This window comes from Anas platyrhynchos, chromosome 9 (genome assembly GCF_047663525.1).
Source record: "Anas platyrhynchos isolate ZD024472 breed Pekin duck chromosome 9, IASCAAS_PekinDuck_T2T, whole genome shotgun sequence".
Lineage (NCBI taxonomy): Eukaryota > Metazoa > Chordata > Aves > Anseriformes > Anatidae > Anas > Anas platyrhynchos.
In genome coordinates, this window is record NC_092595.1 from 16415888 (window position 1) to 16441276 (window position 25389).

Here is a 25389-nt window from a genome sequence, read left to right on the forward strand (position 1 = left end):
AAAATATCATACTAGTCCAGAATATTTTTCCCCTAATAAGTTTTCCAACAATAGAAAAGATTTCAAACTAACACTTGAGCTTTTGAAAAATTAGCAGAAGTTCTAGCAAATGCAGCATCATACTTTGACGTGACAAAATTGTTTGTGTGAATCAGAAAAGCATCCTACCTGACTGCAGCTAATCGCACCTTGATACTAGATTCAGATAAGCCATTCACTATACGGTCCATCATATTTTCAGTCTCTATGATCTGGAGCAAAAAGAAAGTAATGTTATATGAATAAAACAGTACGAACATTTATGGGTTGATGTTTTTTGTTTGCAATATTTAAAATATTACATACAAAAACCATAGCTTAAAACATTAAGCCAGTTTACAGGCCTGGATTAAGTGGAACAAAGTGTGCATCTGCATACAATTTAGTAGACGTCTATACTACTTGTTCCACTATTGCTTTCAAAATTACTTTAATAATTCTCAAAAAAAAAGAGGGCTATATATATGCATTACTTTTCATGTCATATTAAAATAGAATACAGCATGTGTGAATAATATATACAAACAACAGATGAGAGACATGTTTTGGAATGGTCTGTAAGAGATATAATCATACATCCTCCATATTTAGACAGGGCCAGCACAAGCATTGAAGACTAGGATAAAATGAAGTTAGTACACCAGGGTGAAAGATGGTTCTTCCACAATAAATCGGCTGTGTCTTACACATACCCATCATCTGTAAAAAAACAATGCTTCGATACTTAAAAGATGAGATCCTTGCTATTAACTAAAGAAGTTAATCCTGCAACAAAATAAATTTCTGGGTTTGAGTTCTGGAGATCCTGAATCGTTCCCCACTGATAGATCTCCTGGCTTATCTTTTAAGTAACTTTTTTCCACCTTCTACCTCTCCATGTGCTTCTTCCTTCTGTTTTTCCCCTTTAGCCAGCAAAGGCTGCGAAAATTCTTCTGCCTCTTGTACCTGCCATTTTTGGTTGACATTGTAACAACACATTATTTCCAAAAAAAAATAAAAAAATGCTATTTCTCATCATTCATTGTTTAATTTCCCTCCACTTTCCACATGTTTATTCTTAACTAAATGAGTGCTCCTATATTCCATTCTTGCCCGTGTTGTTTGAGTAGAGTTTGGTCTCCTTCACACCAACTGCTTTATTTCAGCAGCACAAAGGCCTTGGTCACTTCAGAATCATGGAAAAAACTGTGATTTTGTTTCACAATATGATTACACTTCCCAGAATTTATGTTTGTTTTTCAGAGAAAATCTTTGTATTATAATACGATCCATAATGGAGATGTATTTTTTTCCCCTCAAAACATACGTTTTAGAAATGTTAAAATATTCATATGCCATAACTATATCCCTGCATAGTTTATGCTATGATTGATGAAATTTGTAGGTCCCTATTCTATCCTGACTAGCAAGGACCACAACATCTTGAAGAGTTTATTTTCAAAGTCTAGTTCCCCACAGTGAAAAGATTGTATAAATAAATTTCACTCTATTTTGTTACTGAAAGATATTAATTCTCTTTAAACCCCATGCCGGGAAAGTGCAATGTAAAAGTTTGTATTAACATAACTGAATGCAATCCTTGGCATTTCAACGTATACTTGCCCTCTTCTTGCAGATAATTAGCAATAGGACTAGAGGGAATCACCTCAAGTTGCACCAGAGGAGGTTCAAGTTGGACATTAAGAGAAATTTCTTTTCAGAAAGAGCAATCAGGCATTATAACGGGTTGCCCCAGGAGGCAGTGGAGTCACTGTCCCTGGGGGTGTTTAATGAAAGATTGGATGTGGTACTTAGGGATCTGGTTTAGTGGCTAATATTGGTGCCAGGAGGATGGTTGGACAAGATGATCTTTAAGGTCTTTTCCAACCCTAACAATTCTATGATTCTACAATGAAGAAAAAAGGGCAGAAGAGGCAAAACATACATTCTTGCATGCTCCTTCAGCTGTCTTTGTCTGGATGCTAACATTTTCTTGAACTCACCTTTTTTCGAATATCTTCATCATTTGCTCCAAGGGACGCATACAGCTTGAAAGCAGCCTGGCGCAGTTCATGGGCGTGCTTCAAATCATGGTCAAGCTATTTAAACAAAACACAGATGTCAAAGTTAGACGCTAAAAAATTACAGGTGGTATTTCCTCATTTGTTGTAAACTAGTATCTTGGTCTGGGGTTTTGTCTACCACACCAAGAGCAGCCAGAAACACAAAGGAACTGACATCTCATTAGCTGATGTCCACGCTTAACAACTGAATGCAGTAACTGTAGTGAACAGAGCAGTTAATTTCTCTGCGGAGTTACAGGTAAGTCAACTTAAACAAACAATATCTGCTCACAACAATTTGAGGCCAAAACACTTCTACGTTACTGCTCTATCTGAAGTCCATCTCTAAATTATAGGACCTACAGCTTAAGGGGAATGTTGACTTTCAACTTTTTATATAAAGGCAACACAAAGGGGTGCAAACTGTCTAGGAAGTTTTTGAAAGGTAACTTCTTAACACAGGTGCTAGATGGGCAGGTTACAGTGATACACCACTGGATACACTGCTCACAAATCAGGAAAAATTGTTTGGGGATATGAAAATCAAATGGAAGCATTAGTTATAGGGATAACAGTGGTGGTGTTCAAGTTCCTGCAAGGTGTGGGGAGGGCAAGGAAAACAGTACAAAGCCTTGACTTCAGGAGGGCAGACCTGGATGAGCACATGGAGTAAACACTGGCTTGCTCAGCCAGGAGAAGAGAAGGCTGAGCAGAGAGAGACCTAAGAACAGCCTTCCAACACCTAAAAGGAGATTACAAAGAACACAAAGACAGACTCTTAATGGAGGTGTGCAGCAAAAGAAGGAGAGACAATACTCAGCCTGAAACAGATGACGTTCCTACTGAATGCAAGAAAAAAAAAAATCACTATGAGGTGAACTTTGGAACAGATTGCACAGAAAGATTGCTCGAACTTCATTGATAACAATTTTTAAGAGCCAACTGGATAAAGCAGCAAGCAACCTCATCTGAACTCAGCACTGACCCTGCTTTGAACAGAAAATTAAGACTAAGACCTCTTAACGTCCCTTCCAACCAGAGTTACTCTGATCCAGACAGCCCTCAACAGTCTATACACCAAAGGGTTCCACATAACAATGCAAAACTTAAAGTCTATAAAAAAAAATGCCAGAAAAAAAAAAGCTAGGATTAAGCTGCAAAGCATTAAAATTAAAAAATAATTTTTAAAGCACCTTAAAATTAAGCTGTATGATTAATTCCCTCTGGCGCAGGTACATTAGAGCAGAATGTATTATGTCTGTTTTAACAATGGTAAGTATTCTGTTCTGCAGAGTCCTCACTCATCTAGTTTTTCCTTTATAGCGTGTAACTCAAAGCTTTTTTTTTTTTTTAATATAAAGAAATAAAACCCACACAGTTAGCACCCTGGCTGCCCAGCTGACTATTTTTAGGGTCTTTCTGAACACTCAGAGCAACGTCGTATTTATAATTGCCCCACTTACATTGGAACCTTGATCATGTTTTGATGCTATAGCCAACGTTTATTACTCTCCAGTCAACTGCTAAACTTCCTTTTGCTTATTTAAATTCATACTGCTACTTACAGTTAGGTCGTGTTTTTCTGTTGTTTGTTTGTTTTAATTTGCATTTTTACACAAGCTTCAAGGCAGCTGTATATGCAGTATCAATTTCATCCTACAAAAACCTGAAAAGTGTATCTACCTCTTGGGATAGCTTCAGAGAAAAACAAATGCTCTGTAATCCAGTTTTGGGGTACTTTCTAAAAATCACACTCTGTGAGAGAAGGGAACACATAATCTATATTTCCCTACAAAGAATATCAAGAACAATCTTGCTTCTGAGGTTGACTGATCTACTAGCGCTTTGGAAAGTTTATGCAAAGCTGGAAAAAAAAAATCAGATGAGTGTGTCTAAAATACCTAAGAAAATAAGTCTCCAAGGTATATTTTTGGTATCTGTTTATCCAACCTCTTGCAAATGCAGATAATATCTGCTCATAACGTGAAGTGCTATGACATCTAAACATTTTTCTGCTTAATAGCGCAGAACCATCTCTGAACTTGACATTTTTCACAAAGCTGACCTATGAATTGAAATCAGTTGTATCACATGAACTATCCCTTATGAAGCTGAAATGCTCTGGTTCTTGAAGGCAAGCCTGTTAAACTCTGCAAAGAACATCACAGACGCCCCAGCCATTCCCATCTTGGGAAAACATCATGAAACTCGTATGCTGAGGTTGTCTTAAAATACCTAGAGTCCATTTCTCTGTGTTCCACAAGGAACAGCACCATCCTTCTTACAGGAGGCAGAGTCTAAATATACACAAAGTTCTTGGCTTGGATATTTCAGGCTCCAGGAAAAGCAGCGAATGAGCAAAGATTTGGGAACTACATGCGTCAGGATCATGGCTGGACCTCTGGCCAGCTTTCCATTGAAGACCTCAGACACAAGGCTTAAGAAGAATAAAGAAACATTCCAAGCCCACTTATTACTGGTTTTGCCCACTTTCGAAGACTCAGAAGGGAAACATACCCGTTTGATATCAGTGATTGCACTCACTGAACTGGGATACTTGAAGTAATCAGCAAGCATGACAATGAGGTGGTCAGTAATGCTGGCAATTCTCTGTAGCTCCACATCTGTTTCAATCAAATAAGCCAGAGTTTCTGCACCTTCTACTCGCTCCTCCAGCAGTCTCTCCTTGCTACACATTCGAACCAAACATGGCAGAGTCTGAAAAGTTTAAAACAAAACAAAACAAACAAAAAAAAGAACCACCAACATTTTTTGGAACAGCTATGTTCATAAAGCAGCTCACAAACTCAAATAGCTATCCCAGAGCAATTGTCATTAAGGTTCTTTAGACTGGTACCTTCAAATAAAAATAATTTTAATGGTTTTAAAGACTACAGACAGAAATTGCTCAGGCATTACTAAGTATACAGCAAGCTACTTTCAGCTAAGTTCTCATGCAGTCAAAATAGTCTGCATAAATGTCATGTTGAAAAGTGGTATTTAGTCATGTTTAAAACAGATGTCACTATCAACATTAGCTACATCAGAATGAATAACATTTTGGATTTTCTTGCTTCAAAAGACTGGAGGGACAGGCCTTTGACTCCAACATATGGATTTTCATCTGTCATTACCTGGAATGATAGATACCAAAATGCCACCAACAAAAGCTGTAGATGTACCAGACTCTACTGCTATGAACACTGAAATATATTTTCTTACTGCAGTATCTGACATAGAACCTACCCTTTCCCCAGCGTTACCAAGACATCGGACTTAGGGAAAGCTCTTGGCACACTGCTGACAGTTCTCTGGTCTAACATGTAACTTAGCAGAAGCCAGGGTTTGCACAAGATCACAGTCAGAAGCTGGTAACCAGTAGCCTCAGATGGTGAGAAATAGTCACTGCTTTAAGCAGAGCTACCTGCAGTGCCAGGGCCTTGCAGCACACGCTATGGTCATGCCTACCCTTCTCAGTTGTCTGTTCCCATGGGGCGATCTAAAACCACAGATTAGCCTTCACAGCAAAGACACAGAACTGTAAGAAGTTACTGGGTATCAGTTCTCACACCACCAAACACCGATAACAACTGCGTGGCCGGTCAGACTCTTCCTTCACTTGCTAGATTCGCTACAAGAACATGGGTCTTCTCAGTCTCAGAACAGCGAAGCTTATGGGGGTGGAGGGAATAAGACCTTTTAGGCATTTAAACTGCATTTTCTTAAATCTGAATTATGTGTTATTCTCTGGAAAAAAGGGTGCTGAAACATACTGAGAACTTGAAAGTAGCAGTCTGGTAGACAATTATAAAAGAAAGCAAACATACTTTCTTATTACAGTATTACAGTAATACTTTGATATAACACGGAGAAACAAGAAGTGGTAGTGTTACTATTTTCTAATCCCGTGCTGATAGTCTTGCTCAGCAACAGCTTTTTTTTTTTCCTGACTACCTACAGAAGTGTGACTTAAGAAATGACATTTCGATGGTGTTTAATGAAGATTCCTTTACTGAATTTCCTAGTAAAGCCACATGCAGCATAAAGATCAAATCCCCATTTCAGCACCACATTGGTTTTTTGTTTATGTTTATTTTTTTGTTTTTATTTTTTAATAAAAAAACAACAAATTCCCCTAGCCGAAGTAGGGAGCACTAACGTTCAGACAAACCTACAAAAACATTGTGAATCCTGAGAAATTATCTGCTTTTTAAAGACTTCATTTATACACTGTGAAAGCATTCTGACTATAGTCTTCTGAAATAAGCTACTGGAAGACCAGGCAGTGCCTTGTTTATAAACAGGGACCACTGTTTCCATTTTACTTGAGAACAGTAATTTAAATGATTACAAACCTCAAATTGCTGTGGGATAATCAACTTTGGGACAGTTATTCCTGGATATGGACCCTTTGGTATGATTATTTATTTTAAAATTCTTAAAAGAGCCATGTTACTACAAAAGCTTAAAGGCACAAATGGGAAATTAAGGTTACTGATTTTTATTTTAATAAAAAAATATTTTAATAAATATCAAGGAAACTTGGTACTTTGAAATCTTCAGTATAACAGACTTACTTTATATACTAGACAAATAAAAACACAGACTCACACGAGAAAACTGCTTTCAACAGAAAACTTTAACCAGCTCACCTTAAGAACAATGCAAGAATCATCTGTCCGTATTGCTCCAGCTCTGCACATGGAAGTAAGGCTGCAAGAACATAATAAAACACGTTCACCTATCTTTGTTTTTTATGCACTTAAGATGTTGCAGAAAAATCAGCTACACTAATGGAAGGTACTCCCCTCTGCTCTACTGTTGATTTCAATACGTTTGTGTTTACTAGACTTGGGAACATGAGCAAATTACTACAGGCAGACTTGCAGGTAGATTTATAGCACAGAACATCCTGCTGGAGCACCAACCTATATGTACACCACACCTGTCAAACAAAAGGTCTAACCATCAAGTCTGACTGATGCACAAACCTCTTACACCAACAAAACAAGATTCACAACCTTCACTAAGATAAAGCAGCAATATCCACAGAGCTGTCCTGTGCCGCCCACAGCATGGGCAAGCACTTAAAACAATAAGGAAAGAGTCAATATAGGGTTGACAGTCTGACAGCTCGGTCAAAAACCATACATGACTTGCATTAGCTTAGAAGATGTGGTACAGTTCTGATGCTTGTCCACAGGTACTAACGAAAAGAAAAGAAAAGAAAAAAAAAAAAAGAAAAGCACGAGTCTGACAGTTGCCATTTACTCTAGCTAGATCCTATGTTGGACAAAGCGGCTCAGATTCAGACATGAAGTAGGTTAAAGTATTTTTACTTCAGGTAAGATGGGCTTGGCTTAGATGGAAGCAATTCCAGTAATTTTAGTAGAAAATGTTGCTGCTCCACTTTTAGGTACAAATCGCTCCTCCAAGAGGCTTACTATTGTTCCCTCTGTGCCAACACTGCTGCTCAAATGAAAGATCCTTACTCCATTTCAATCGAGGTCTTAACTCAGGTCTTCCAGGTCTATTTCAATTGTTGAAAAACAAAGGAACCTTCTTAGGGTATCCTTGTATGCCAGTCTGGATTCAAACAGAAATTTAACAAAAGGCTTCATAAATTCACAAAAAGAACTCTAATTCTGCACACCAAGGACTCTACTAATAAACCAGAATGGAGCTCTGCATTAGTTGACCAAAACTGGCATGGCAGAAGTGAAGTCTAATTTGGAAGCAGAAAAAAAGAGGACCTGTGACAATTTCATCTACTACTCTCCCTAGAACAACAGAGAGGAAAGAAGAGATACTGACTTGGAGGGAATCAAGCAGGAGTGGACTTAAAGAAGAAAAACCAGTAGGTCTCTGTAAGGCCTTAGACTATTAAGAATCTGAAGCCTTGAATGCCCTACTAAGAAAGATGACTGCCCAGTGACCAATTAGAAACCTAGTCTGAAACAAGACATTGGATTGTTTTCCTTTTTCCTGCAATTCCCTATTGTGCTTTCACTGTGCCCTTTTCTCCTATGCCTTCAGAAGTCTATCTGAGCCAAAAGTACTGCAAAGCAACAGATGAGATCCTCCACCCAGCTCCTTCCAGTCTGAAGCAGGTCAGTAAAGAACACCAGCACACCTGAGAGCATTCATCCCACAACAAGGAGACAATCCAAACTCAGAACACATTTTTAACTCCAGCCTGCCAACAGCCACATAGCTTGACCTAAGATATATATATATATATACACACACACACACACGTGTATATATATATATAATTTCTCATACTTAAAATTAAAATTTTAATCCTAATTATCTGTATCTTCTCTGAATGGTCTAAGAAACAAATAAATCAATTGCAACAGACTTCTACAAGACAAGTGATTTACCTTGCCTTCTTCACTACTTTAACAAAACCAGTAAAACCAGACTACATAGCCAACTGTGGTTGGAAAGTAGTGTGGGAGGTTCCCAGTCCAACCTCCCAAAAAGGGGGGGGGGACTACCCTCCTAAAACAACGCTACCCTCCCCAATTCTTTTTAACTACTTTCATGAATGGGTTAAGTCATCATAGCATGGCAACATGAACAAAAGAGACCATCGTATCTACCCCACTTGTTCCTCACCCTGAAACTAAAACCTTTGCACTAACACAAGTGTCAGTGAAATTGTTTGGTGAATTGAACCAGAGAACTCACTGACCCACTTCAAAAATAAGCCATGAAAATCCAAAATGAAAGTTGTAAATGCAGAGAATTAGAAGAGATCAAATCGAACAGTATATCAGTAGCCAAACTCTTGACTTATGATTGCTTTTAGTACTTTATAATGACAGGTAATTTTCTCTCTTAAATCACCTGGGTCATTTATTCCATCATCTTCAACAAAACAGATGGGTAAGGATCTTAAGCAGAGTCAATTCTCAGCTTATGAAGTGAGCAACCCTACTGTTACTCACGGAGGAACCTGCCTACACCAAAAGGGAAAGTTTGATTTGAACTATAAAATTAATAACATTAATTCTGCTGTATGAACATATGAAGCTTAAAAATAATTATTTTAATTAAAACACCTGTTAAGTATTAAATTGGTATTATACTCTGTAAGGACACACAATTGACCATAGCCTATTTAAAGTAAAACTTAACATAAGCAAATTCCATGTAAACCCATGTATGAAAGCGAATCCATGTATGAATAAACATTCCTGGTAAAACTGCTGCCCACCAATGTTTTTGTTGTTGTTATTTTTTCTTGTTTACATACAACGAAAAGTGGAAGTTATGCTGTGAGCTTACTAGGTGAGAACAATTTCTTCAAGGGTTTAGGTAATGTAATAATATCTGTGATTATCGCTACCTGAAGTTTTAGTTCACATACAACTTTGCAAGAAGGAAAAAAGCAACAGTTAAAAAGTATTAAACTGTACACTATTTCATTTTAATTCCTGATGAAAATTACCATTTGGCTGATGTGAGCTGCATTTCAATAGGCTTGTCCCTTTGTAACATCTTCACAAAAATCTGCGGTAACAATTCTCCATCAACTGACACTGCAAGAGATGAAAGAGAACTCAAAACAACTCTAATTCAACCAGTCAATAAAATAAGTGTCAAACAAGTAATCATTGCATTATACTCACCATTTACAAGAGTCATTGATACCTGTGGGTTTTCAAAGGCTAGAACTGAGAAGCATTTCAAGGCTTGCATTCGAACCTGTGTAAAAACATGATATGAAACATAAACATAAATGCTAACTTAACAGCAAAATTGGACCATACTGTTGTATAGGCTTAGAGAAATTACTGTCTTATCAATAAGATTGTTTGACGATGGATAAAAGGCAGATGGAAACATCTAACTCACAGATTGACTGCTGTGATCTCCCTGCTGGAATTACCCTTTCTAGATTTGATGTTGTGAACTTTTCATGAAAAAGAGGCAAGCCAGGGCTGGCAGGTGGGAACCAGCCTTTCAGAAACACTAGTTTTCATTTGTGGTTACTCATAAGCATGCAAACAACAACAAAAAAAAGGAGGTATCAGAACAATACTAAAGTCTTTTGAGGACTCGTAAGTACCCAAGAGAATCTAAACCACATGCCACTAAGATGTATATTTCAGAAGTCTTTAAAGGTGTTTTTAATAAAAACATCTAAAGAGAACCATCCCGTAGAACTGATTCTAAACTAATCTTAAAGCAAATATATATCGTAAGTTGTGCTGCTATTACACAACTTCAGTTATCACCTGTACACAAACGATTTGCAACTTGGAAGGGACTTCCAGATGTCATCTGGTTCAACTTACTGATGGAGCAGGGCCACCTAGAGCTGGTTGCCCAGGACAATGTCCAGATGGTTATTTCCAAGGTGAGAGACCCCACAACCTCTCTGGGCAACCTATACTCTGAAACCATTTAACCATCAAACCTTCCTGGTTACCTAGTCAGGTGAGGCTATAAAGCCCTTAAAACCTCTTTTCTTACACAGGGAAGACCATTCATTATCATCTTCCCAGATAAAGAATCTAATTTATTTCAAATATTAGACTTTGACTTCACCGTCTACAGTTCCACATAGGTCAGCTGTGTCCATGTCTTTCCATGTTCCTCTTACCACATGCTTAGTATGACAACAAAGCAAATGGAACAAAATTTTGACCTAAAAAACCCTGTCACTAAAGAAAGCATTTGCAATTACTGCAAGTTTGGTTTAGGCTCATGCTACCCTCCCTCAAAAAAAAGTCCTAGGAACATAGAAATCCAAAAGTAGATAACAACAGCCCAGACAATAAAACTTCTGTGCGCTTATTTTATAATATCTCATTACAGCCACTGTAAGATCTCTTCTCATCGGTAGCAGTGAAGCCTTACTAAGGAAAAATGGATAGCAGAAATGGATATCTGGCTTCAGAACAAAAGCCTCATTTGACAACATTTCTTCTCAGATGATCTAATGAATACAGTGCGTGCTTCAAAGCAGCCGGAAACAGAGATTGTATATCAAAAAGCACTGAAAAGAGTCAAACCCACAGCTGAAGTGCTGTATTCAAGCCAGAAGAAACAGCAGGGCAGGGGGGTGGGAGGTGGGAGAAGGCATTATAGATGTTCTAATCAGAACCACTGAAGTCTACCTTGAAGTTAATTATTTTGTGATATTGCTCTATTAATAGAAGATTTAAAAATTACTACGATTACTCTCTTTTCTAGTACTGTCTACTTAATGGCAATTACTTCGGTAGTTACATGCGAAACACAATGCAAGGATGTGGAAAAACATGCAAATATGCTCTTGAAAAGATTTTCTGCATTGCACTGTAAAAGCTGTAATCCCTTTGTGTTGGACATCTTACTGGTGAAAAATGCACACTCGGAATGATATAACAAGTGGGAAAGATGCTCACATCATCAACAGCAGAAGGGGAAATCCCAACACCAAAGAAAAATAATTGGCAATTCTCCTGGCAGACCTACACAAACTCTTTTCATGGGAACCGAAACCCCATTCCAGGGGGTTTCTGACATTTATTGGTACGGTCCTATCAACTAAATCACTTGAGATACCTTACTGGCCTCTACTCCAAGTATTAAAAATGTGCAAGCTTTTTAAATGATGTTGTTTCCTGTCATGCTCTTATTTATTTGGCTAAATATTAAGAAACTGGGTAGTTAAGTATGAGAATGAAACAGCTTGTGTTCCACAAATATGCATCAATTACATGAGAAGGCCAAGAATTTCTATTTAATGGAGAATGCTAAGAAAGCAGCTGAGATAACAATAACGCTGTTAACCTTGGGAGTATTAATAGAGGGAAGTGTATGAAAAGCAACAAAGTGGTTGAGCCCTTACACCTAGAATTTAAAAGTTTGACCAAACTAGCAAAGGAATAAACAGTCCTACATCATCCTAGGTAGGACTAAATATGTATTTTAATGCAACACTACATGTATCTTGTTGGTGAAAAAGCAACTTGAAAATTTTACCAAGCTCCTATTTCTTTATTTTAAAAAAGCTGAAGGGAAAAAAAAAAAAAAAAAATCAGGGAAGGTTCAAACAGATACATGGCTTGGAAAATTCACCTTACAACACAAGCTGATAAAAAAAAAATCAGCTGATGGAAGAATGAACAAAATGTTCCCTATCATGGTGAAAACTTCTTACAGAAGTTTTACAAGACAGAAAGCAGAAATCTGTCAGTCTCACTAACAAAACATTAAAGACAGCATACTTCCAACTGGATTTATAAAAAGAAACAAAATCCAACAAAAACAAAAACCACCACATAAGATAATTAGGCCCTGGAACAAAACACCAAGCTTCCCTTTACATGAAATTCTTATTTGAAGCCTTGCTTTCCTGCTGAAAGATACTTCAGTTATTGAGACTGTTCTGTATTAGGTTGCAGACCGAAATAAGACAAGAACAATTATGTTCTCTAGTCTTCATCAAGCAGCGAACAGCCTTTTTTCAACAAAAGAAAAATGGCACAGAAACATTAGATATTTTGTATTAGATATTGCAATAAAAATAACTCTGGATAAATAAAGATGCTTTCATGTGTTTCTAATTTTTAGAATGATGATATTCATACATTTGGGGAGGAGGGAATAAATGATACCTTCATAAGAAAGTCCATAACAATTTGACTGCTTAGAGATCACAGGCTTGGCTTCTGACAGATTTCAAAATTATTTGCATACCAGGTATCTGCTAGCTCTCCAAAAAAACAAAACAACAAACAAAACACCAAGTTACACTGAAAAGCTTTGGAAAGCACTTCACACACTCAAACATTTTAAGTAATTTACAGCAGACTCCTATAGCTATGCTTAGGATTTGAAATTTTGGCCTCAGACTGAACACAGGTAGTTGACCCTCCTTGCCACCACAATATGCGTACACTATGATGCTTCTTCCCAGCAGTGGTATTTTCAGATAGCCAAGGATGGACTTCCCAAAAACATAAGAGGATGGAGCTGAGATGTGTGAGCAGAAAACACTGGTAGCTGGTGGCCTTCACAGATTCCATGTTCATGTTTTCTTAAGGATGACTTCTGTTTAAGACAGTTCACCTTTGCTTTTCTTCTGATTTATTTTTTTTTAATCATGTAACATTCAGCATATTAGACAGTCACTTGGTTTGCCAAGTGACTGTTCTCTGTCAGATCAACAAATGCCAGCTCTGTTTTAATTAATGATATTCTAACTTAACAGAGCATTCCAAAATAATAGGTCTCATTTTGATAGAAATCCATATGGCAGGTAAAACCAATTTTTATTCTAGAAATGAACATTACACATATTTACAGTTTTAGTTCATACATGTATATATATATATATTTTTTAAATCAACATCACTGGCATTCCTGTCATAAAAGCATACAAAACACCAAATAATTGTGATGTCTTACTTTGTAGGAGGTGGAGACTAACAGATGTGCAATATTCTGAACTGCTCCATGGTTAAACAAGATTGTCTGGTGATCTGGACCCTACAAAGAAAAACATAAAAATGCAATTATATATATTTTTAAAGAACATGTATAAGGTTTCCAATAGCTTCGTTTTTTTAAAGTATTTAAAGGTAGATTTACTAGCATGTACTTTGAAATCAGTTGGCATACCAACCTTTTATTTCTTAAATAAAGAAGTCCATCTCCAATTTATAGCATTTGCCCTTTTCTGGTGATCATTTTAACTTTTTACTTCAATAGGAAACTATTATTTTTCATAAATAAAGAAACATGAATAGACTACTTATGTTTCTATTCCTCATATTGGAAACAATGGAAAGCTCCCAACTTTCTCCATAAATCATTTAAAGTATCTCCAGTCACTAACTTTTTTGTGTGTGTAATATTAAACATTTTCAGCAATTCTAACTTCAGAAGAAATGGAATTAGTTCTAAAACCGTTTCCAGACAGAATGTGACAGTGCACTGAGAACAGATTCACATTTTCCTCCTACAGATTATTTTAATTTCAAACATATTTAGCCATAAATCTAGACAGCCATCGCCCATTTATTGGCTTCGAGACTTAAGTCAACAATGGCTGATAAATCAATATTTTCCCAAGATTTAAAAAGCATTTGGAATTAAACACAAGTACTGAATTCTGCAGTAGAAAGGTCTCAGAAATTCTGTAGCATGACAAGGCTCAATGAGGTCAGAAACAAACCACAAAACACCAGTGGGGCCCACAGCTCTCAGCGTCTCTTGGGAGATCTGGTCTGTGACTTACAAACACTTCTTTAGAAGTGGATTCATGACTCCAGTCATTTTTTTTGCATTAAACATCAGCCATGCGCAATTTAAATTCAGCTTTTGTAATGTCACAGCATTAATCATACCTTGATACATTTTCTCAACTAATCTGCAAGTGAAGAAAGCATCTTCACTCCTTAATTTTAAATTCAAACCCAGCTGAGTTCACGGGCATATCTACACACCCCAGTATGCATAAGTGACGCTTTATTTTCACATCTGAGATAGAGCTGAAATCAGATTCCTTTTATGTTCAAAGGAACAGTTTTGGAACATCCCTTACCTCTGAGGAAAAAAATAGTATGAAAGTTACTTTTAGATGCAACATATCTGGTGCTTTAAGAGATGCTTCAGCTGCTACTGCCACCAAGAGCTTTCTACCAAAAAAATGCAATTAAAATAGCATGGTTGAAGTAGGAAAACAACTTACATTGGCACACAGAAGTGGCTGAGGCAATGATTTAAAGCCGCAGCTATGCCAGTGTTGAAGCTGAAGAACAGATATTAAAATATGTGAAAAATATGAATGAACTTAAACTTTAAAAAAAAATCATATTGACCTAGATTGTTCTAGTAATTCGTGGGTATTACTGATTTTTCAAAGAGATGAAGAGGTAAACTGCAAACAGGAGGGGTGCAAGTACAGAGGTAACACTTGGGCACATTCATAGATGCGTAACTTGATGTAATGAATATATCCAATCTGTACACGCTGTGTTTGTACGCACCGATCCTGCTTGCTCAATGCACAGTCAGGTTGAGTACCAACTCAGAAACAGAGACAGCTTCAAACATACACCTGAAAGCTTGGTATCACAATGCATCATTCTGTTCTAGTTCCAAGTATCTCCAACAGCAGTGTAATAGCAAGGCCTTTTCACTCCATTTCTCTCTGGGCATCCTAACAGAGTTGCAGAAGCCAGTTCTATTTCAGGGATTTTTTTCTCCATATATAATCAAGAGATGTAATATTCCAGAGAGAAGTCATATTTCTTGTATATTTTTCCATCATAAAACGCTGATTTTTCAAGAAGGATAGAACAGTGTAATAATTTATTCCATAACGAAATTTTAAAAGCAGATACCTAAATGTAAATGTACCGTGGTTCAGGGATCCAGCACCAGGCCTAGGACCACATAAGAAAACATTCTCAGAATGGGCCCTGATTACAGGCTTCATCCTGGATCTTTCCCAGACACGAGATTTTAATTTTCAGCCAGCGGTGAATGTATTACTTATGCAGAGATGTCACCACGTTCAGATATAATTTCCAGCACTACCTTCTCAAATCGTTCATCCTACCGTTTGTTTCCAAACGCATACCTTATCTTTCTCACTTGACCATTAAAATAGTAAAGCTTACCTACTCACATCACTTTCTCTGGAAACAAATCAATTGTGATAGAGAACCTTAGAAAGTACGTTTCGACTTGCATTTTAACAAGCCTTGCACATCAACCTGATTTCAGTTCACTTGGTTTTGCTTGTATGTTGATAGAGTCCTAACTATGTATGCTAAAAACTGCATCCACTCCCCTGTAAGCCAACACTTGCCTTTGCTTAGAATGGCTCTTTTCCAGAGTCAGCATTTTCCACCACTCAATTTTAACTCTAAAAATGCAGTGACAAGCAGTAAAAGCATGACGTACAAGCAGAAAACAACAGCAATATGCTAGGAACCTGAATTAAGGATTTCCTAGCTAAGGAGAACAGATCTGAGCTTTTCCAGTGAAATCCAAGCAGGCACAAAACGAGGAACCTGAGAAACCCGACCAAACAAGACTCTGGCCAGGAAGAGAGAAAACGAAGCACAAGATCTAAGCAGAGAAGAGTATGCAGAAACAAGGCGGGGAGAAGTTGAGATATGTCATCAGTTGTTTAATGCATAAATCGATTAACACGAAGAGTGAAAAAAACCACATCAATACTTATAGTACCATTTCTTCAGGGAAAATAAATAAGGGTTCTCTCAATCATGGCTTTTTAGGGGGAGTCTTCACTAAAATGTTCTGAATACTGAAACTTTCAGAAATATTCAGTATTTTTTAGTGATAAGAATGTACTTTTCACACAAAGCAGAAAATCCCCTGCTTCACTCTACTAGATGCACTTTATTAAGTCTGAGAATACAGAATTGATGTTTTGTCTTAATTACCAGATCTGAAATCCAAGAATTAATCAAAATAAGAAGGGGACAGTTTACAGCTGCACTCAAGATATGCATTTGCCAGAACAAGAGAGAAATGAGTTCTTGATCAATTTAACATTTCTAATGATCTGTTTACTCAACCACAAATATTTTTCTTTGCTACATAGCTAAATATTTATTCTGTAAATGCAATTATATGTCCTACGATTCGTAGCCATTACTCTGCTTTTCCTGTGCGTTCACATTTCTGTCTGTTCACAATATCAGCCTTTTCCTCCCAAAAACTTGGATTTCTGAAAATATTCACTGCGAGTTTTGTTTGAGAGAGGCTCTGGGGATGGAGTAGGTGTTGGCAAACAGTAGAGCTGGTTCATATGCCCTTTCTTATTCTCTTCTGGTGTGACTGGGCTTACATTTTGTTAACCATGTATCTGCGATGTAACTCAGCAGGAGTCAGCAGAGCTAAAAGGAAGCAACTCATTTGGAAAAGGATGACCGTGACTGTTTTCAGATTGGGTTAGCTACCTGAAGTTACACAGCAGTTTTCACACAGCCAGCAGGGTTTGTGCTGCCACCGAGCTAACCCTGACTGGACAAGCGTTCTGTACCTCCATATGTAATCAGTCCTGCGTTATTTTTCTTGTGTGCCAACAAGGCCCAACTTTGCAACAGTTCAAGTTACTCAGCCTATTACTGAGATGTTTAAGGGCCATTTAAACACGAGGTGCCCGTGTTTGTCATTAGACAGGCAGGACTTCCTTGTGTCTTGACCTGACAGTAACTAGGAACAATCAGACAAAACAGCTCGCATTGCCGTTCTCCCACTGCCTGCTCCATGCCCGTACAGCACTTCTCTTCATCCCCAGATAAGGGGAAGCTGGATGAACAACTAATTCCTACTCAAATTTGTATTCCCCCCCCAATAAGAAGACTGAAGGATACACCACTTGGATGTTCCAGCTGCTCTAATTTTCAACTTAAAAGCAGCTCCAGGAGAAGCAGACATTTTCATTCAAATCCTATTAGGTTTTTTATTCTTTACAATGTTTTTGGCACTACGACTTTCCAAATCTACAAATATATATATAAAAAACTAACAGGCAGAAAGGAGAGCCACTGGTGCATTTTTCTTCTTAAAATACCCAATTCCTTTCCCAACATTATCTCGATTCGAACTTCTACAGTCCAGTGCAGGATTTTATCTTACTACACTTGCTTTAACAATTCTATAAATATTAGCAACTGAGTTCCATTTTTAAATCAGTCCCCAGTTTTATTTAACAGAAGACATGAAATTGGATAAACATACATGCAAAACAAAGAAACAATTCAGTTTCCAAAGACTCGTTTTTAAGAAGTAATACAGACTTTTGGAGGTAAATACTTATAAATACATCAATTTTGGAATATTTTTATTTTTCAGTCTAGCAGATAAATGCAGTCTAAGATCTTTTAGTTATAAACTGTTTCTAAATGGGAAAGATGCCATAAAATTCTGATTTTCTATGCTGAATTTAAACTGTTAGTGAATAACCCGCAGGTATAGTAACAAAAGAAACAATAATAATATAATAAAACAGTGGTGTGGGAAAACCGGGGCTAGAGTGCAGAAAATCAGGATGTCTTAAGACTACAAGACAGCCTGAGAACAAAACTGTGTTTGGGGTGGGGTTGTTGCTGTTTTTAAATTAGAAGTTTTCCCAGATTAGGAGAATTGCATTATGTAACAGGAATGAACATGTATCTGGATAAACCTGAAACTGGTAGAGCTCAATTGAGAAGAGTATGGTTTCTCCTCTCAGCTTACACCACCTCTTAGAAACCATTCTCTGGGTTTAAAACAGATGGTTTGAAAGCAGATGCAAGCCACAAAGAGATGCTCACACTTTTGTGAAACTTCCGAGGAAATAAATGAAGTCTTCCTACATTTATACCAATAATAGTGAGAACTGATATTTGCCTAGACTGTTGATTTTATTTAGTAGTCATATACATACACAGAGACACCCCAAAAATTACTTATTTGCATATTTTGTTTTACTGTATAGAAACGTCTATCAACCCCAAAAAACATGACAAATCCAGAGCAATGGCAGTTCAGTCATTACTGTCCTTATGTTCCTGCCACAATATTATCATCTCATACAGTTTCTTATATGCTAGAAACACAAGTCTCAGAGAACATGTATTCTCTTTCTTACTTTGCAGCAATGTGAGAAGATCTGACATATGTATTCCTGTGTATATCGAGACCTACTGAGCAGTGCCATGAGGTGGGAGATAACTGTAGCATCCTGGAAAGAAGCCAGAAAAGAAAAATTATTAAGACCATTTCAGCATTGCTTGTCAACAGTTTGTTAGTTAAAGAAGTACTAATTCCATATTCTATACATTTCCTAATCCCACATTCTTCATTTCCCAATATAAATTGTTCCAGAATGGAACACTGGAGTTCTCAATTCCATCAGGTCAAGACACAAGACTATTAAAGTAGTACAGGAGATACTTAAGAAACAAGTGACAGTTCTAAGAGGCACCCTCATGGCAGGCAGGATAGGGGAATGACACAGGAGTCAGTGCCAGGTATAAAAGCTCTTGCTTTTGTGTCCAGGAACTTTACTTCATGGGAAAGCAAAACAAAAAAAGAACTCCAAGTAAATCACAGCAAAAGAAAATCATTATACACAGAACTTCCCTTCTGACAACACAGCCAGTTACTTCTTAAGCCTTATGGCAAGGTACAAAATGACAACATTTTAAAGCCATCAGTTACTTTTACTAGTAGCTCTCAGTCAGAGGGGATAATGTTAAAAGGAACACCAACCATTTTAGTTTGGAAAGGTTGAAAAACTAAACTACTGCCATGAGATGAAAGCTGCCAAACAGAGGAGATGAAAGAACTCAAGGATTCTTCCTGTCCAGAGAACTTATACTGTAAGTTGACTGTACAGAAGTAAATCAGACTCTGTTTTACCTGCAGGAGAATGACTAATAAATTGTAACTCTCTTACCAGGGAAGAAGTGGATTACAAGTAGAACAAAATCTTCATACTCATTAGCTACTTTTATGATAATGAAAATAACAGTAGCCCAACAGCTATGATTCAGAGACGCACAGTGATTTCTGACATTTTATTTCTCAATTATTTGGAAAGTTTCTAATAATACTTTTTATTTTTAATATTTCTTACTTTTAAATACTTATTATTTTTAAATAAACATGCATTAAGTCTCTCCTACTCTATTTGTATCCATATTTGAGATTAAACAAAGCTTTTCAATATTTATTTTTAAGATTTGTATGTTTAAATATTGTGAATTTAGCAGACTTACTTTACAAAATTTTGCTGCTAACAATCCAGACTTGTTCATCTCAACAGAAAACAGAAAGCAGAGAACAAAAGTGACTTCTGTTTCAATTGTTTGTTTCTTAATCACTGGAAGGGATCGACATAGTGCAGACATATTTGCCTTTTCAGCATCTTATAGGAAAAGTTACTTACTAGGAACTGGAGTACTTCCAGATACACCAGCTGTACATCCATGCTCATTGCATTCTTATGTGCATAGGAAAAGCAAAGGACAAACTATTCTAAGCAGTATTCTTAGAGTCTGGTTTAGAGTAGCTCCACCTGATCTTCTGCCTTTACACGTGGCATATAAACAAACACCCTGACTGATTCTCAAGTGCAGCGTCCAAGGGCTTGCAAGGAGTTGGTTTGGTTGTGGGACAACACTGGGTATTAAACCCTCAAGTGTATTTTATTAGCGCTGGTGGTCATAACCATCACAAAGTGTCTTCTTGATTCTCCCTCACAAAGTAAGCCTGCAGTAGTGGGTAAACTAAACAGGTACTGGGTTTTGGGCATATGACAACTAGAACAGCAAATTTCTACAAGAAACGAAAAGCAGCTAATGAGCCAACCTTGCTCACAAGAAAAACACATTAAAATCTTCACAAGTCTTAACAGGTCTCTGAAACTTTTATGCGTCTCCTTCCTTAAGTTAAAGCAAAACAGACTGATGACATCCCCAGAATTCCTCTGTGGTGTAGCACATTTGACCCATTAAAACAGATTCTTGTCTTTATCTGTTAATTTTAGAAAGCTCTCACTCTGTAAGCTTTAACACACTAGAACAGCATTATAATTAAAAGGACAGAATAATCTGCTTACAACTTACAGTGTATAGGAGATCCTCTGGAGTTACAGGACTAATGAAAATGGTACGGAGACATCGTAGGCAGGCTTCAATAAACTTCAAATCTGGCGATAGTAATCCTATACATATAAGCAAAAACTAATATTCAGCTTCATTTTCTTGGCTTATTTAAGTACTTTAGAAACATTTACTTACGCAGATTACAGTGAGAAAAAAGTACCTTGCAATAAGGCTGGAATAATATGGCAGTCTAGTAGGGATTTGACATTATTCTCTGTACCCATTGCAAGGCTTCCCAGGACCACTGCACATTCTGTTCTCAGTTCTGTGCTGGAGGTTTCTTGCTGAAGCAAATACAGCAACCTGGAAACAGAATTACTTTTAGAGAAAATTCAAATAGTACTCGTCAGTTAAGTAAAAAAGTAATCTAAATCCTGCTATGTAAAGAAGATAAAGTCCTCAATACAAGGATGAAATCCAAACAAAAGAGTACATCGAACATTTTTGTCATGAGAGTATTTTTACACTATATGTTCCTACAAAGGTTTTACTTGCTGTTATGCTAGGAAGGTACCACACTGCTTTTTCTAAAAATATAATGCCACTGTAATGAGATCCAGGATGATGTCTTTCAGGTTACCAGGAAGATCCCAAATTTGAATTAAAGGAAATGAGTCTGTAGTTTGACGTCAGTGGGAAAGGGAACCTCACACATTACTCCTAACACCTAGAGAAATGATTACTGCTGTTGTGATGCGTGTTATCTTTGGCAGCAACTTCTTCCGGATCACAGCTGCAAAATAATTCCATCATCGAACATTAACATCGGTGCTAGGAGTTTGAACACTGAGAAATTAGCCTATAAGAACATAAAGCAAGCCCACAAAAGTTTTATATGCAGAAAAGTAGCTGAGTAGTAGGTAAACATGATCACTTCAGCGTTAAAAAAAAAAACAAACATCTTGCTAGATGTGTATCTTTGGGTTTCAAGCACTATGGATAATTTGTAGTGTCAAGATACCTAGGAGATCTTACATACTTCAGATTATATTGGTAGCACTCGAATCACAGCAGAGGTCACCAAACACTTTCAGTATCAATCCGAGTCTCACAAAGAGCCCAGAGAGTAACCAGATTCCTACCTTGTACCAGCACAAAAGATAATCACTTTAAGATTGGCATCATTTATAAGATACATTTAACTAATGATTCCCTCATCACAAGTCTCAGCAGAACTATAACAGGTAAGATGACTTGGATATTGAGATACAATCGTCTGTGTATGCAAGATACACAGTCTCTTTTCTAGATTTATTGTGCGATGATAGGAATGGTCTCAGTGTAGTAATGCACTGCTCCATCTGGTTTGAAAGGGTCTCTTCCAAAACCAGGTAATACACCAAAGCCTTCTCCCAGAGCACAAAGGCACCAATCAACATCCATCCCACTGCTGAAGGGTAAAGAATTAGCTACTCAGATGAACAGACCCCTGAACAAAATCCTCCCAAAGCTGACTGCCAAAATCAAAGGCAAGCAAAAAAATAACCAGGCATACAGTAGCTAAATGCAATTTAGGAACACAGGACTGGAAAGGGACAGTTAGGGAAGTACCATCAGCCCCTCACAAACAGGTACTCAGAAGGGTATCTTAAACACCCACTCCACATGCTTCCCTCTAATATAAGGCAGATCTGCTTCTTAGAATCCCTTAAGTTCAAAACCTAGAATGAGAGGCCAACAGACAAAACTACGTGTTTAGAGGAATAGAGCTGAGATCAAAGGTCTCTTCAATACCTAGAAGCAGGACATGCATTACGTCTCAAACTATCACCTAACAAGGTCTTGGAGAACTGCAAAACAATCATCCAGTTTTGCTAACCATTTTTTTGAACAAAAAATTAGTAGATGTACAATCCAAAAGTAATCTGCTCTGCCCTAAATGAAGTTAAATACTAACAAGGAAGATAAGGTTATTCCAGTGTCACCCAAAGCACCACTGCACCCTTTTTCAGATGTAGCTAATCTGACAGTGAAAAAAAAGCTCTAAAACACAAACACAAATTGCAAAAACAGTAATTCCATCCTTCAGTTAGCATGTGTGATGCAATCAACCCCAATACCTTTCCTCCTTTCAAATTCTTTCAGATTCAAAGAACCAGACTGGTGTAAATTCAGAATAGCATACATTTCAGAATCGCTTCTGTTATTGTCACCTTTCCACACATGGAATGGATGTAAAAGGCCCCATGCCCCCACTGTTTTATCTGAAAGATCATTTACTCTTGATGTTTAGAAACTTATCTGAATTTCTTGTATAAATCTCTATTCATACTTGTTATCAAGTTTGCATTGCATGCATATTAGCCCTTCACATATATATATATAAACCTTCTAAAATTTCTGACAGGGAACAGCTAACAGTCACCTTTCCTGGAGCACTTTGGCCTCAAGTGGCTCGGTGTAGCTGATCTGCCGTAAGGTTTTCACTTCACTCTGGGCACCTCTTTAACATCAATGGAACAAAGCATATAGATATATAGATAGATAAAAGGCTCAGATTATCCGTGGTTACACAGCACAGCTCACATAACACTTGGGCAAACTCTAACTGTACCTATGTGAAAAAAACATAGAAACATTTGTTCTTTTATAGAAAAAGAACAAAAACCATACTTCAGCCAATTACATTACATGCTTCTAGAACTAAAAATTCTGGCGCTGTCTTCTTTGAAGTATCAGCTGTGCAACGTTTAATATAAATATAAGTGCTGTTTTTGAAAAACCATAAAAGAAGTAAAATATATAATTAAGGTTATGCAAAATTATCAAAAATATAGAAGCATCTCACTTCCAATCCTAATAGAACAGAATAACCTTGTGTTACCATTACTTCTCTATAGATAGCTGCTTTTGATCTAAGCCTTCTAGGTCAGGGAAGAATTGCCAGGAAACAGAAGCTTCTTTGGTAAAATCCAAATGCACTGAGTGATGCTGGCTAAAACTGATCCTTGAAGCAATGTCTTTTTGGACACCATGGTACTATATGGACAGAGCAATCCCATCTACTGTTCTAATTGATATTCTCAAATTTCAAAGAAAAACCCCAAAACTCTTACATTAAAAAAAAAAAAAAAAAAAAAAACTGACAGGAGTTGCCACAAGCAGATCAGAAGATGAGTAAGTTCTTTGCAGTAACCTGTACAGCTGTTTTAACACCCAAGACTTGACTTCATTTGACCATTTCTGGCTACCACACACACAGCAAACATTTGCAGTGCAGATTTCAAAATATTCTTCTAGTAACTACACTGCTAAGAAACAATTACACATCTTGTATGATGTGTAGTACTTTATGACAAGTTTGGCTTTTTTTTTTTCCTTTTTTATTTTATTTTATTTTTTTATTTATTTAAATAGCAACCTGAAGGATTTGACTTCAAATAGTCAGGGCATTTAGAAAACACACAACAACCAATCCTGACCAGCCAGGAGCAGAAATCAGCAAGGACCCATGATGCAGTATGATGCATTTATGATGCAGGAGCACAAAACTGACTCAGTTTAATTTAGCACATATGGATTAGAAATGTTGCCATCAAGCAAACAAAACAACTTCCAAAATGAGCCTAAAGCCTCCATCCTCCCTAAATCCACAGCCATACGCCAGGACAAATGAGCCTGCAGCATGCTGTAAGGTGGGTTGTTTTTTATAGACTGAAATGGGAAATAAGGGAAATATTTATCAGAACGCTGGGACAAAGCCAGCTGCCAACAGCATCCCTCCCCTCCCCCTGCAGAGGAAAGCTTACACACTATCACAAACCAGTATTAAAACTTGGGAGACATGTTGAGTTTCTGTTTGGAATCATCTGAAGCACTTTTGTTACAGGGGAAAAAAAAATAATATATATATATATATATATACACACATACACACCTAATCTTAAATAAGGCATTTAAGACAAGAAAGAAGCCGGTCTTTCACTGAGTTGTCTGGGGAATACAGGGAGACTCCGCTGATGTAACCACTGGTACATACACAGTCACCCACTAACTGGATAACATCAGTATCTGACACTTTTTTCCTGAGTGTGTGTGTGTATGAAAAAAGCTTTCAATAACCTATACTTCAGTTTAGACTTGCAAAAGTATTTCCTTCCATTTTCAGTAATATCCTGAAAAAAATGCTGAGATGCATCTCTGTACACATCACACCAATAACTGTCTTGGATTATTAATTATTAATTGATAATTATTGATAATCAATCTGTTCCTTGTACACAGAAATGATCAGTCAGACCATAAAACATGCAGTTCTGTTTTTTCTTAAAGGAGGTTTTACAAAATCCAAAAGCAGGCGTAATCCTGAAGGCTGTTCTCTTACGAAGAACATAATTGCTGTTTTCTTTCCCATTAACACTCCACACTTGGAGCAGATGTGTGAAAATGAAACACGCTGACTATAATCTATGGTCTCTGTGTTTAAAATAGAAATACTTAACTCAGCTTTATAATCAGTGAGATGAAAATTTAAGTTCAGATTTTTACATACAATAAGTTTTTGAAATATTAATAATATCCTTTCCTATATCTTTAAAATATGCTTGGGTTTCAATTTAGGGTTTCCACAGAACTCGACATCCATATTATAACATTTTCTGTTGCTTTATTTTAAAGAGAGAACTGACACCAAGTAACACTGAAAATTAACAAGTTAGATGACAAACTCC

The 25389-nt window shown here is 37.1% G+C and overlaps 1 protein-coding gene across 6 annotated transcripts in view; it reads right to left on the reverse strand.

The window, feature by feature from the left end:
* Positions 1-25389, reverse strand: part of ARMC8 (armadillo repeat containing 8) — a 62924-nt gene that overhangs the window by 12784 nt on the left and 24751 nt on the right. For 5 of the 6 annotated variants that reach the window (XM_027464021.3, XM_027464019.3, XM_027464017.3 and 2 more), the window contains 11 exons: positions 20880-21022; positions 20681-20778; positions 18700-18792; positions 14779-14838; positions 13494-13574; positions 9722-9797; positions 9541-9631; positions 6734-6794; positions 4599-4799; positions 2022-2117; positions 169-251 (listed from right to left, as the gene is read on the reverse strand). In XM_027464021.3, the coding sequence (XP_027319822.1) occupies positions 169-251; positions 2022-2117; positions 4599-4799; positions 6734-6794; positions 9541-9631; positions 9722-9797; positions 13494-13574; positions 14779-14838; positions 18700-18792; positions 20681-20778; positions 20880-21022 (1083 nt within the window). The remainder of the gene's footprint in view (positions 1-168; positions 252-2021; positions 2118-4598; positions 4800-6733; positions 6795-9540; positions 9632-9721; positions 9798-13493; positions 13575-14778; positions 14839-18699; positions 18793-20680; positions 20779-20879; positions 21023-25389) is intronic. The other variant, XM_027464018.3, reaches the window with a different exon arrangement.